Source organism: Dunckerocampus dactyliophorus, chromosome 5 (genome assembly GCF_027744805.1).
Source record: "Dunckerocampus dactyliophorus isolate RoL2022-P2 chromosome 5, RoL_Ddac_1.1, whole genome shotgun sequence".
NCBI classification, from domain to species: domain Eukaryota; kingdom Metazoa; phylum Chordata; class Actinopteri; order Syngnathiformes; family Syngnathidae; genus Dunckerocampus; species Dunckerocampus dactyliophorus.
In genome coordinates this window covers 13069160-13081660 of record NC_072823.1, presented here as the reverse complement: position 1 = coordinate 13081660, position 12501 = coordinate 13069160, and the positions used below count along the sequence as shown (strand labels likewise).

Genomic DNA, 12501 nt, shown 5'->3' with positions numbered 1-12501 from the left:
GAGAATTGTTGTAAATGCAATGCACGACCATGTCAGTGTTTCCCATACATTCATTTATTGTGGTGGGCTGCCACAAATACATTTGGACCGCCACAGATAGGTTTGGCGCTACCTTAGGACTGTCTGTTTTAGCTTGTAGTAGATGGCATCATAACGCTGCTTCTGAACATACCTAATTCGTATAACATTGGTCATCCCATGTATTCAGCCCTTCACATGCCTGGCCTCAATCCTGCAACCACACATCCCCGCTGACTGAGAGCCGAGCATGCTAGCCTGTAGGCTAAAAGCCCAGTCTCCCAACCCACTGACTAGAACGGCTCTTGGAGAGTGAGGTTTACTTAACGTACACAGTATCCGTTACACACCACACTTGACTTGTTCACGCATTATAACGCATCAGTTCATTAACATAGTGAGATATTAGGTGTAAAATGACATGTACATTACCATTACAATCAGAAATCGCCTGTGTGTTTTATAACGTACACCCACACAAGTCTATCGCTGAACAAAATGAAAAAAAAAAAAAAAAACCCTCGTAAGTCAATAACTTTAGCTTCTGTTGTCAAATAAGGTTTAAAAACATGAGATATTGTTGCACGCTTCTATGACACAAACAAAGAGCTCAGTTTTACCCGTCCACAGATAAACACAGAGTCAAAGTATTTGAAAATCTCCACTCTGGAGTTTTGTCATGGCCAATTGTGCAAATTGGACATCATCTACCCCCACAGCCCACCCGTCTCCCTAGAGCCTATCAACACAGATAGAGTGTTGCGGTCCTCCATATAATATTTGGGGAAACACTGCTCACATACGAAATGTCCTGAACAACATTAACTTCGGTCTAGTTCCTACCATTTCGATAAAACGAACAAATCCCTCTGTTCTTGAAGAATACGTACGTGTGAGTATGTCTGACCTCCACAAATGCTCTTCCACGTCCTTCTCTCTTCCTACCATTCGTCTTTAAGAAAAATTCTGTACGTTTGCTCTCATTACAAATAACTATTTAGTTAATTTGGTTAAAAGCTGCTTTTTAAAACGCATGGAGGTGGACTGTTTACACCAACAATGCAATGACACAAGTCCATGCTACAGAAGCTGAAATAAGTACTGTTAATGTTTATGTATAAAATAAAAACCTACCCGCTTAATAAGTGGCACAAGAGGGGTTTCCAACTTTCATCCAATCAGAGTTACAGTACTTTAAAAGAAAGGAGAGGTGAGCTATTTGTGTTTTATGTATGACTGGCTACATTTAAATTGTACTTTAGTTACTTTAGAAGCAGACCCCCCCCAACAGGGTGGTAATTGTCATTGTCTTTATTGGATTTTGTGGAAATTTGTCATTAAATAGAGGCATAATGTCTGAATTGATCAGTAATAAAACACTTGGGGTTCGAAGAATATCATACTGCAGTATTTTAACACCAAAACGTCCTTTCTGTATTCACATCTGAATTAAAATAGACTGAAAATACTGTCTGTTAGTAATAAGTTGATTTATTTATTTATTTATTTAGCTTTTTTAAAAACAAGATTAAAAAAAAACATTCGGGCCTTACTCAGCATACATGCTGTTTTTCAGCAGGTTCCTGCTCTGAACAACATAAACACATCCACCACTACCACATCAGCCAGCAGTAGATTATAAAAAGTATTTCCTGCCTCCCGTTACCATACCTTTCAACCCCTCCCGCCCCAATTTTCACCGAGAAACTGAGATATTTTGCCCGGCGCCCTCCTGTTTTAACTGTTTCACTTTTAACTTTCATGGGAAAAAAATCCTCTTTGGTTCTGGCAAAGCAGCATGTATATATGATATTTATTATACGTTACACCCCACGGACATGATCCTTCCGCGTGCTTGCCAAGCTTGCATTTTTACAATTTTCCTTCTTCACAATAAAGCCATAAAGTTTTTTTTCTCAGGTCATGACGCTAACAACCTGATTGTATTGTAAATATTTATGTTGTACAATATCATTCACACTCAAACTTAATTTTTTGTCATTATTTAGGGCTATGGCAAAGGGTCTTTCACTTGTAAAGCACTTTTCCACCTCGAAGACACACAAAGCACTTTGACACTGCTAGCAAATCTACCCACTGATGACGCAGCATCAGGGGATTCAGTATCTTGCCCAAGGATACTTCGACACAATCACAGGATCGAACCCGCGACCATCAGGTTGGGAGACGACAACTCTACCACCTGAGCCATGCCGCCTACATTCTCCTCCTGCCCTCAGTAGTCTGCCCTTAACTAGTCTTTTTTTTCTTAATTCACTGGTCATTAAAACCTTTATATTGTACCAACATTTACATCAACATATTAACATATTTACATGAGATACATGTTACTGTTCCCTGCACCCATTCACATATTACCACATGAAGGAATCGTTCTAGAATGTTTCAGGAAAATACTCCAAATCTACAAATCAGTTTTAACCACGGTTGGGAATATTCTTGATTTGTTAATACTGTATATGGAAAAAGTTGGGGGTCTGCACCTACTAGGCAGCATAGTGTGTTATTATTAAAAGAGCACCATGCTAAAACAGTGGCACACCCAGTAGAGTGCAGACTTTCGCTAAGGCTGAGTGGTTAATAACAAAGGTAAGAAAAACAACCATGGAGCATTGCACTTGTGTTTGTTTGCCAACTGTTTATTAGTTAAGAAGCTCCTTCCTGGTTCCAAGAGGATGACAGACATGCGGTACCATTACTGTATGATTTAGTCGAGTGGATATTCCATGAATGCCGTAGAGTCAATCAAAGAACTCCGGCTTACTCGGGCTGTGCCACATCACAGCATGCTCAATAATACCAGTATAACTTTTGACACAATACAAAAACGGCATATCAGAATATTAACAAGAGCTGGGTAAAAAAAAAAAATCAATTATAGGTCGATTTTATAAACATTTTGCAATATCGATCGATTCTTATAGTGCTAGGAAGACAGAGCTTGAGTACACTCTTTTGCTGGTTTGTAACCAGGGGTGTCCTGCTACAACTTCTTCACCTCCGATACGACACTGATATTGCAGCCTTGAACATCTGCCAATACTGATATTGAGCCAATATCCACATGAATCATCCATACATCCATTTTCTATGCCGCTTATTCTCATTAGGGTCGCAGGGGTATGCTGGGGCCTATCCCGGCTGACTTTAGTCGAGAGGCAGGGTACACCCTGGACTGCTCGACTTTTTGCCGTCCCGCGGGAGTTTCCTGTGTGATGCTGCTTCATATTCGCGACGAGGTTGGTCGTATTAAACTTCCCCAGTTCTCGGTCACCGAGGGAAACTTGTGCATGACAAGTTTTGCACTCAGCTGCAACATCTTTTTACTGCCACACGGCTGACATCACTCCTGCTCCTTGCTACTTTGTTAGCACGCTAGTAAACGCTGTTGTTGTGATGTTCTTATTTTACATAGTTATTTTATTGCATTAAACTACTATATATATATATATATATATATATATATATATATATATATATATATATACACACATATATACATATATATACTGTATATAGTGTATGGTTTTTCGGCACTACTTTGTGCTCTATAGCTGATGTAATGTGAACTACTACTGTGTTAGATCAATAAAGTTCTTATCTTAGCCATCTGAGAAGATCAAATACATTTTTTTTGGTGCCTAACGGTTTCCCAAGTGTATTAGTGCGTGTGTGAATGTATAAACGAGAGGCATTAACTTAAATTTCTTTGTAGAAAGGCGTTTTATGATGGACATTTCCTTGTATTCACTTACAGCGCAGCCTTGCCACATCCAATACGGCGGCGACGCTTACGTATGGCTCAACGAAGCGGCGTCTATGTATATGGTTTTGACAGCAGCGCTTCCTGTTTCCCAGCATGCTTTGCTGCACTGTTGTTGTAAATAGGCTCTAAGTTACACGTTTAGCGCTCACATAGTTGTCGGTTATTCTGCATTACTCATTGGTAATGTCTTGTCTGTTGTTATCTACCTATTATGTTGCTGTGTGATGGGTTTTTTTTTAGCTCTTTCTTTAAAAACACTGCAAGACTAGTGTGTGGAATGGTAAACCCCCAACCCCGCGGTTTCTATGGAGCTGGTAAATTCATTGTGAGCTTTGTTGTTACTCTATTTAAATATTGTCACAGACTTGTGAGAAGCACAGTATTAACTTCATGATACAGCAAGTTCAGCAGTGCTGTAAATTTGCGACCTTGGCGCTAAAAGCTCTGTATCGGCTTTTATTGAAGGGAAAAAAAACTGATACCGATGTTGTCCGTTATCACGTTTTTATGCCAGTATCAGTATCTGTGCCAGTACACAGTGGTTCAGTCTTCTCCCTTGTACTTTATAAACATCAACTGCTTGTACTGCTTCTTGAAATCCCTCATTTTAGTGCATTGTTTGAGTTCCTTACCCAGTCCGCTCCACAACTTGAATCCACATACAAAAATGCTCAAGGTTTTCAGTGTTGTCCATGCATATGAGTGTTTTAGGTTTAATTTTTCCCTAAGATCATATTTCTCCTCTCTTGTTGAGAAGAATTGTTTTATGTTTTTGGGTAACAGGTTATTATTTACCTTACTCAGTATTGCCACTTTATGTACACTCAACAAAAATATAAACGCAACACTTTTTCCATATACAATATCACCATTTCTCCTAAATATTGTTCACAAATCTGTCTAAATCTGTGATACTGAGCACTTCTCCTTTGCTGATTAGACACCATGATTAGTGCACAGGTGTGCCATAGACTGCCCACAATAAAAGGCCACTCGGAAATGTGCAGTTTTATCACACAGCACAATGCCACAGATGTCGCAAGATTTGAGGGAGCGTGCAAGTGGCATGCTGACAGCAGGAATGTCAACCAGAGCTGTTGCTCGTGTATTGAATGTTAATTTCTCTACCATACGCCGTCTCCAAAGGCCTTTCAGAGAATTTGGCAGTACATCCATCACCTCATGTTGCAGCAGGATAATGCACGGCCCCATGTTGCAAGGATCTGTACACAAACGTCCCAGTTCTTGGATGGCCAGCATACTGTACTCACTGGAAATGTCACCCATTGAGCATGTTTGGGATGCTCCGGATCAGCGTATACGACAGCGTGTATCAGTTCCCGCCAATATCCAGCAACTTCGCACAGCCATTGAAGAGGAGTGGACCAACATTCTACAGGCCACAATTGACAACCTGATCAACTCTATGCAAAGGAGATGTGTTGGTGGTCATACCTGATACTGACTGGTTTTCTGAGTCCCCAGAACCCCAATCCCTCAATAAAACAAAACTGCATATTTCAGAGTGGCCTTTTATTGTGAGCAGTCTAAGGCACACCTGTGCACTAATCATGGTGTCTAATCAGCATTTTGAAATGGCACACCTGTGAGGTGGGATGGATTATCTTAGCAAAGGAAAAGTGCTCACTAAAATGGGAGCAAAAACAAAAATGTTCTGTTTATATTTTTGGTGAGTGTATATTTTATCTATCTACGCCGTCAATTTGTATTTGCACGTGTATCCTTTTTGCAATTACCAAATAGCATTATTTTAGTTTTACTTAGGTTGAGGGATCGTCTATTATTATCAAACCATCTTTTTAGTATTGTTAATTCCTCTGTGATTTTTTTTTTATTTGCATTATTTTAGTTTTACTTAGGTTCAGGGATCATCTATTATTATCAAACCATCTTTTTAGTATAGTTAATTCCTCTGATTTATTTTTTTTATTAGTTCTTGTGTGCTATGTCCAGAACAGTATGCGGTTGTATCGTCTACAAATAATACTAGCTTTAAGTCTTTTGTGACTCTACAGATGTTGTTTATGTATAGATTGAACAGTTTTGGTCCCAGTATTGACCCCTGGGGTAATTTAGAACCTTATGAGGTGAAATTAAATCAATTTATGAAAATGGCCATGATACCCAGCCCTAAATCTCCTAGAAGAAAATGTGTTCCTCCTTCCTCCAGCCATACAAAGTTTCATAGAATTTTTTTTTTTTTTTTTTGCATAATCCTAGAAATTGTATATAGCCTACTTTTTACTGTTTTACTATGTCAACTACAGTTGACCAACTGACTACAATTTGCATAGTTTTGTATGACTTTCTGAATATACAGGTAATAATAACTAGTCGGCACAAAATTGTCATTACCACATTATACAAAACAAGCTGAGGCAAAGGCACATGTAAATGTTGTACCGGCAAAAAGTGCACATTTGATTTGCATGAGACACAGCATGAACAAACATCAAACATCTACAATTTCATGTGTATTATTCATTACTTATGGACCTCTTATCCCCTCAAAAAAAAGGTATGGTAAGCTCACAGGGTCTTATTCACATGTTCAAATTTAACAGGATGCAATTTAACCCTCCATCCATGCATGAGATAGGCAGGCATCCAAGAAGCCTCCAACAAGGTGTGTTGATAAAACAGTGAGCTTCGTTTTGAGGAAAATGTCAAATATGTTGATCAAAACAGAAAGGGAAATAATGGCTTTTATTATTTTGCCATTAGACTACTGAAGTGTACTTGCATTACTCTTATTGTAATGCAAGGAAAACTGTTTTAATAAGTGGTGAGTTTATGTGCAGCAAGTCATACGCCGCGATTGTGTGTGTTCGAGTGAATGGCTATTTGTTTCCATGGCCCGATCCACACAAAAACAAAACGAGAAGTTGTTTTCTCTTTCCGTTTTGGAAAAGGTATCCGTCAACATGGTATCGTATCTGGAAATACTGCTCACACTAAAACGACTCCAAAGTACAAACACCAGCCTCTATGTAGCGCTGTACAATCCTACCACAGATGATAAACCTTAAACCTTAAATGACGAGCACAACGGCCACAACAGCGTTAACCAGCGGTAACCAGATCAATTGTGGATTAGCGAAAAATGAATTGCTTTATCAAAAGAACATGTTGACTGGCAGTCGTGTCAATCGAAACGTATGACGTACGCATTTTGTGCATATCCGAAACAATCTCCTGTAAATACTGCCTAATGTACCTTCTAATAGAGAGAATTAGAAGCAGGTTCAGGTTTTATTGACACAAAACAAAGCCGTCATAATGCCATGAAGGAGAACTATAGAAAAGACTTGTAGTTGGGAGCCTGGTGTAGGGCGATCATTTTGCATGCGTCTTACAATGACAGAGACTGGCTGGCAGTGGTAAAATAGCAGAAGATGGACGCAGAATCCCAATAAAATTATTTATTTAGTGGTGTCTACTCCACAATGGAGCGAAACAGGGATTGTGGTGTCATCGTTTTTAAGAAGTAGCAGTTTTGTAGTCCAAATGGAGATGCTGCAAAGCCGTTTCAGGATTTATCAACTCTTGGAAATGGTTTGCAAACGTTTGCAGACAGGGCTAGACGTCCTGTAATTGGCTGACAGTCCAGTGTGTAGTCAACGTTTTTGTAAGTCACGGATAGACTCAAGCTTTCTGCAACCCTAAACAGGGTAGCTGCAGGGGTGTTACAAGACACCTAACTCACGAGACGAGACGTGACGAGATTTCAACATTAATTTTAGGAAAAGTACAATGAAAATTATATCTGGCCAAACAAACTTTTATATTTAAAAGTCACAAAACAATAAAGTGCGTTTTGAAATGTTAATTGTCCCACAAAAATATTTTGGAGACCAAATAAACCACTGTTATGATAATATATAATAATAATACATATCATAATGGTGCAATATTTCCATTAATATGTCATCTTTCACTATGTAAAGTTGTGGAATTGATGTCCCTCGCTAATGCTGACACTGGGAACACCGAAGTAGGCTGGACTGCAAGGTTTATAGTGTGCATAAAGCACTTAATGTACAGTTCCAATCGTGCCTCACACATGCCACTTCCATAGTAGTCGTGATGCCATAGTTCACAGTCTTACTGGCTTCTGGCTGCCCTGTTCTCATGAGACAGCTTTTCTCCAAACGGGAAATCTTGTCACTTTTTAATCCCGCAAAATGTCGTGACACCCCTACTAAGCAGTATAAAAAAATATATGAATGGATGAATGTTTTGCTAACTCTAAATAAACTGTGGCATCACTATGTGGCTAATAATGTTGTTTTGGACAATGGAAACAATATATAATATTGTATAATTTCCATTATGACCTCATGGGCCAAGGAAAAAACATTTTGGTGGTAATACATGACCATGGTCGTATTTTTCTTTACTTCTCGGTGTATAAAGAATAAATATTGATTAAGAAGATTATCAGCTTTATTAGCTACAGGTCTGTACTCCACTGAGTTCCTATCCAGCTGAGTAAAATAGCAGCATGACAACAAACAGGAAGGCCTGTTAGTATCATAACATCATGAGGAGACAGGCTTGCTGATCAACTGGACCTGCAGACAGACTGGAAGAGCATGCATACTCTTCATGGATCAACAATCCTACATGTGGCCGCTCAGTGGTTTGCAATGTTACTTTTTTAGGCTACTTCACACAAACATGGATATTTTTAATGCATTTCGGCCCCTCGTGCCCCAAATTTTGCTTTTTGTACTTAAAAACAGGGCTTTCAGAAAACGGTCATGTTTTTAAAACTTATTTAACACACGAGTAATGAAGTTATTGACTCACGAGTGCTGATATCTTGTAAAGCGGCAGACGCGTGTGGGACTTGTTACATGCACAGGCTTCCTAGGCTCTGTGTAAATGAGCGCTGACTTTAAAGACAATGTATAGATCATCCTACATGTAATATCTGATGTATTGATGAATACAGTATAGAGCCATTATAATGCTCTAACGATTTTTTTTAACTCCACTGGTGTTGATGCCGTTTTTTGGTTGTTTTTTTGTTTTTATCACCGGAGTGAGGGAAATGTGCATTTGTGAAAATATCCATGTCCGTGAAGTGGTTATGGGAAAATGCTGTCAATTTCACAAACCTCCACTTTGAGGCCCGTTTGTCATTTTCAGCCCCTGTAATGTAAACAGCTGTTTTCAGCTAAGATGCTCTCATGTAAATGGCCCCCAAGTTTGCTTCCCCTTGACCCTGACGAGGATAAGTGGTCAAGTGAATGGATGCTACATTAATTTATTTGCCACCGCCCGCCACAAATAGATTTGGCGTTACTTGTTCACTCTCGCTTATTAACACATCATAAATGGGACTTGCCTGTGAATGCAGCTTGTCGTTACAGCACCGTACAGTAGGTGGTGGTAAGTATCGCATACACATACGCATCTGGTCTTCCAAACAGTAAGAAAAAGTAGCAGGAAGGATTGGTGTTGGCAACCTCGTGGCTTCGTCGTTAAACGTACTTCGCGAGTATTCAGCGACTTTTTCTGGTGTTACTGGGAAGTTTTGGAGACTGACATGAAAGCATGTATCGCTCTTCTCAACAAGTGCTGCTGTGGGTCCCCCTCCCCCATCGAAAAGCACTCACAGGCAGCTCTGTCTTGTTTGTGACATTAAAAAAATGACAAAAAAGCGACACAAGAAAGTTCCTTCGTGTTTTTACTCACATTTGATCGATTGATTGTGACGTCAGAGTAAAATTCATTTCTTTGTATACTATTTTTCAAATAAAATAAATGCTCTTATTTCCAAAATTACTATGCATTTACTTTAAATTTGATGTAATTATTTACAAAACTATGTCTTCTTTTTTTTGCTTCTGAAATTCTTATACAGCCTGATTCGGCCCCGTCCACGGGCCAATACCAGGTGCTTGAGGACCTCTGGTCTATACTAAAGTCTTGAATACCGAACAGAACACAATTGAATCCTTTCTCATGCACATGCAAGGAGACAAAAAATGTAAGGTACCCACTGGCCAAGTAGCAAGCTACTGTATCCCTAAAAGTACACCAATGACGATTTTGTATGGGTGCATGTTTTTGTGGGTTGTGGGATCCTTAAGGGCCGTGTCAGGTAAAGTGGTTTGTATCACAAGACAAGCTGATCATTACAAAGAGGAATTATTTAAGAGTTGCAGGTCGGGTGTATGGAGGTGTGTTGCACATGAAGTGCGTTGATGGAAGTCCCCTGTCAAAAACAATGTCACTATTATCAACATGCTGACACTCTGCTTTCGTCCAAACTGCGTCAAACACACGCCAAGACAGTAATCACGGTGCTCATCTACTGCGTCCAGGCAAGAAAAGACAAACACCCAAGCTGCCTGTGGAATGTGAGACGCAGCATATTATATAGCATATAACACACACGCACGCACACGCACACAGGGAGTGAAGGGGGCAATATCAAAGCGTCTCACGGTGGCCGAGGTCAGGCTGCTGTCCGTGAGTGTGAGGTGATGCGGCTCCCATCTCCGCAGGAACTTGGAGGTGAGGATCTTGCTGAGGAAGGTGCGTGGGTGTTTGACCACGCACACCTGGATGTCCCCCTCGTGGAGCAGCTTGTAGCGCATCCCGCTGCTGCTGCAGTGTTGCAGGCTCCGTTTACACGGCCCTGCACCCACTTTGGCGTTATTATTCCCCTCCGACATGTCCCCGAGTAAAGGCTTACTCTCCTCGCACTGATAAAACTGGTTGTTGTGCAGTTCGTTGCCACCGCCGGTGCTGTTGAAATCCATAATTTAGTAATCCAACAGTTGTCCTAAATGAGGAGGGGGGGTGATTGCTTGACGCAAGACACCTACATGTACAGTATAGATATAAAAAAAAATGAACAATGTCTAAGGTGGCTCTGATCGAGCTGGGGGAGGGGGTATCTACCTACCTAGTGGTGCTAGAACGCGACTAATTACTGGAGACGAGGCCGAGGCAGGCGCTAAAGGAGCCTTCGAGTAGTTTTATGGCAGGATATCCACACGAGGAACGGTTTTTATGATACACTGTAAACAATCCACCATTTTCCTCCCCGTACAATGCTCCATGAATTGCGTCGCCGTGCGCGTCGCGTCTCCCCTCCTCTTACCAGGGAGCTACTCAATATGTTAGGGCCATGGCCTTATCCCTTCCGTCCGCCGCCTCGGTGCCAAAACGAATAATCCACCGCCAGAAAGACGCAGAAAGATGGGTAAAAATGAAACAGACCCCGAGTTGCGGCTTGTCTCGCTTCCTCTATAGGGTTTTGTGCTCATTACAGGATCAGTCGCTCGGTTTCCTTCTATTCCGTATTTCCCCCCCCCTATCTTGCTGTAAAGGAGCCAGCTCTCTCCAGCAGCGCCTCGCCGATTGGCCGCTGCTGGTTCATGTGATACTGGACTGACGTCAATGGAGAGGCGAGCGGATGAGCCTTGTGTCTTTTGCGCTTGACTGTCTGCCTGCCGAAGGCTGCACACGCCTCCTTGCCTACACATCTCCCTGCGCGGAGATAAGCGAAGGAGGGCCTCCAGTCCACCAATCGTTATGGTCCTAATGTCCATCATGCAAACCAGCATTGTTCACTAGGACAACACAACAGGGAGGACCTTATTTACATATATTTGATTAAGAACAGTGGTGTTTCAATGGAAAAATGGTAGCACAACTTTCACCCGATTTTTAAAGTACATCAATGAAATGAGCTAAGACAACAGCTGCAACAACTTAAAACAATCTTCAAGTTAAGTTTACTCACAGGTCACACCATAACACTTCACCACGCCTGCCCTGGGGCCGCCCCACTATCTGAGAAGAACTGAGCTAGCCTAATAACACTGAGGAATGTGAAGCTTGAGATATTACACCTTTTTATGGGACATTTTGGACACTGATTGTAGTTATATCAGTTTTGGGTTCAGCTCGAGTTACCCCCCCGACCTGACCATGGATAAGAAGAAGATGGATGTATGGATAGATGGACAATTAATGACTATTAACTTGAATAACAATTATTATTGAAACATGTTTTTTCACAGCAGTAATAATAGTTGAACAGAACAGAATTTTTGATTCAGTTTTGACTATACTTAGATTGGTAACACATGAACCAGGGACAAATTCATTTAATCTAGGTGAGGAGCTGGATAAAAATGGTTATAAAGGAATTCATGTATTACAGTTCGAGTTGCGATGGCATTAAAGGGACGGCCAAACCCCCAATGTCCTGTCTTGTCACATCCTCCATGAACCAGGAACTACCTTGTTAATAATTTCTCTAACAGTTCGGCTTTGGCAAAGGTCTGTGCTGTGTTGTTGTTCTTGTCCTATATCATTATTCAAGTATTAAAATAACAAACCTAATGGCTGCCTCAGACTTCTTCAGGACGAGACACACGATTTTCATCATTAATGATTTATAATCTTTTGAGAATTAATCTGGCAATCCATTAGAATAGCATAGGCATTTTCAAATACAGTCAGTGCTTCACTCAGATAACAAAGGCACCAGCTAAGAACAATGTGAAACACATCTTTTTGCCACAAAAACAAATTCAATATATGCTTCACATACCTCCTTTTGCATGGCAAAGAAGCAATCTAAAAACTCAGCTTAGTTCTTCTATTTATCTTGCCTGGCGTCCTTCACTTTATCTTGCCCTTAAGTT

At 40.6% G+C, this 12501-nt stretch overlaps 1 protein-coding gene across 2 annotated transcripts in view; it reads right to left on the bottom strand.

The window, feature by feature from the left end:
- The window catches only part of cmip (c-Maf inducing protein), a 51338-nt gene extending 40061 nt beyond the window's left edge, over positions 1-11277 (bottom strand). The window contains exon 1 of one of the 2 annotated variants that reach the window (XR_008570361.1): positions 10285-11277. Coding sequence is in view for 1 of the 2 variants with exons in the window: in XM_054775779.1 (XP_054631754.1) it covers positions 10285-10602 (318 nt within the window). In the remaining variant the exon portion in view is untranslated. The remainder of the gene's footprint in view (positions 1-10284) is intronic. The other variant, XM_054775779.1, reaches the window with a different exon arrangement.
- Between the last annotated feature and the right edge of the window lie 1224 nt (positions 11278-12501).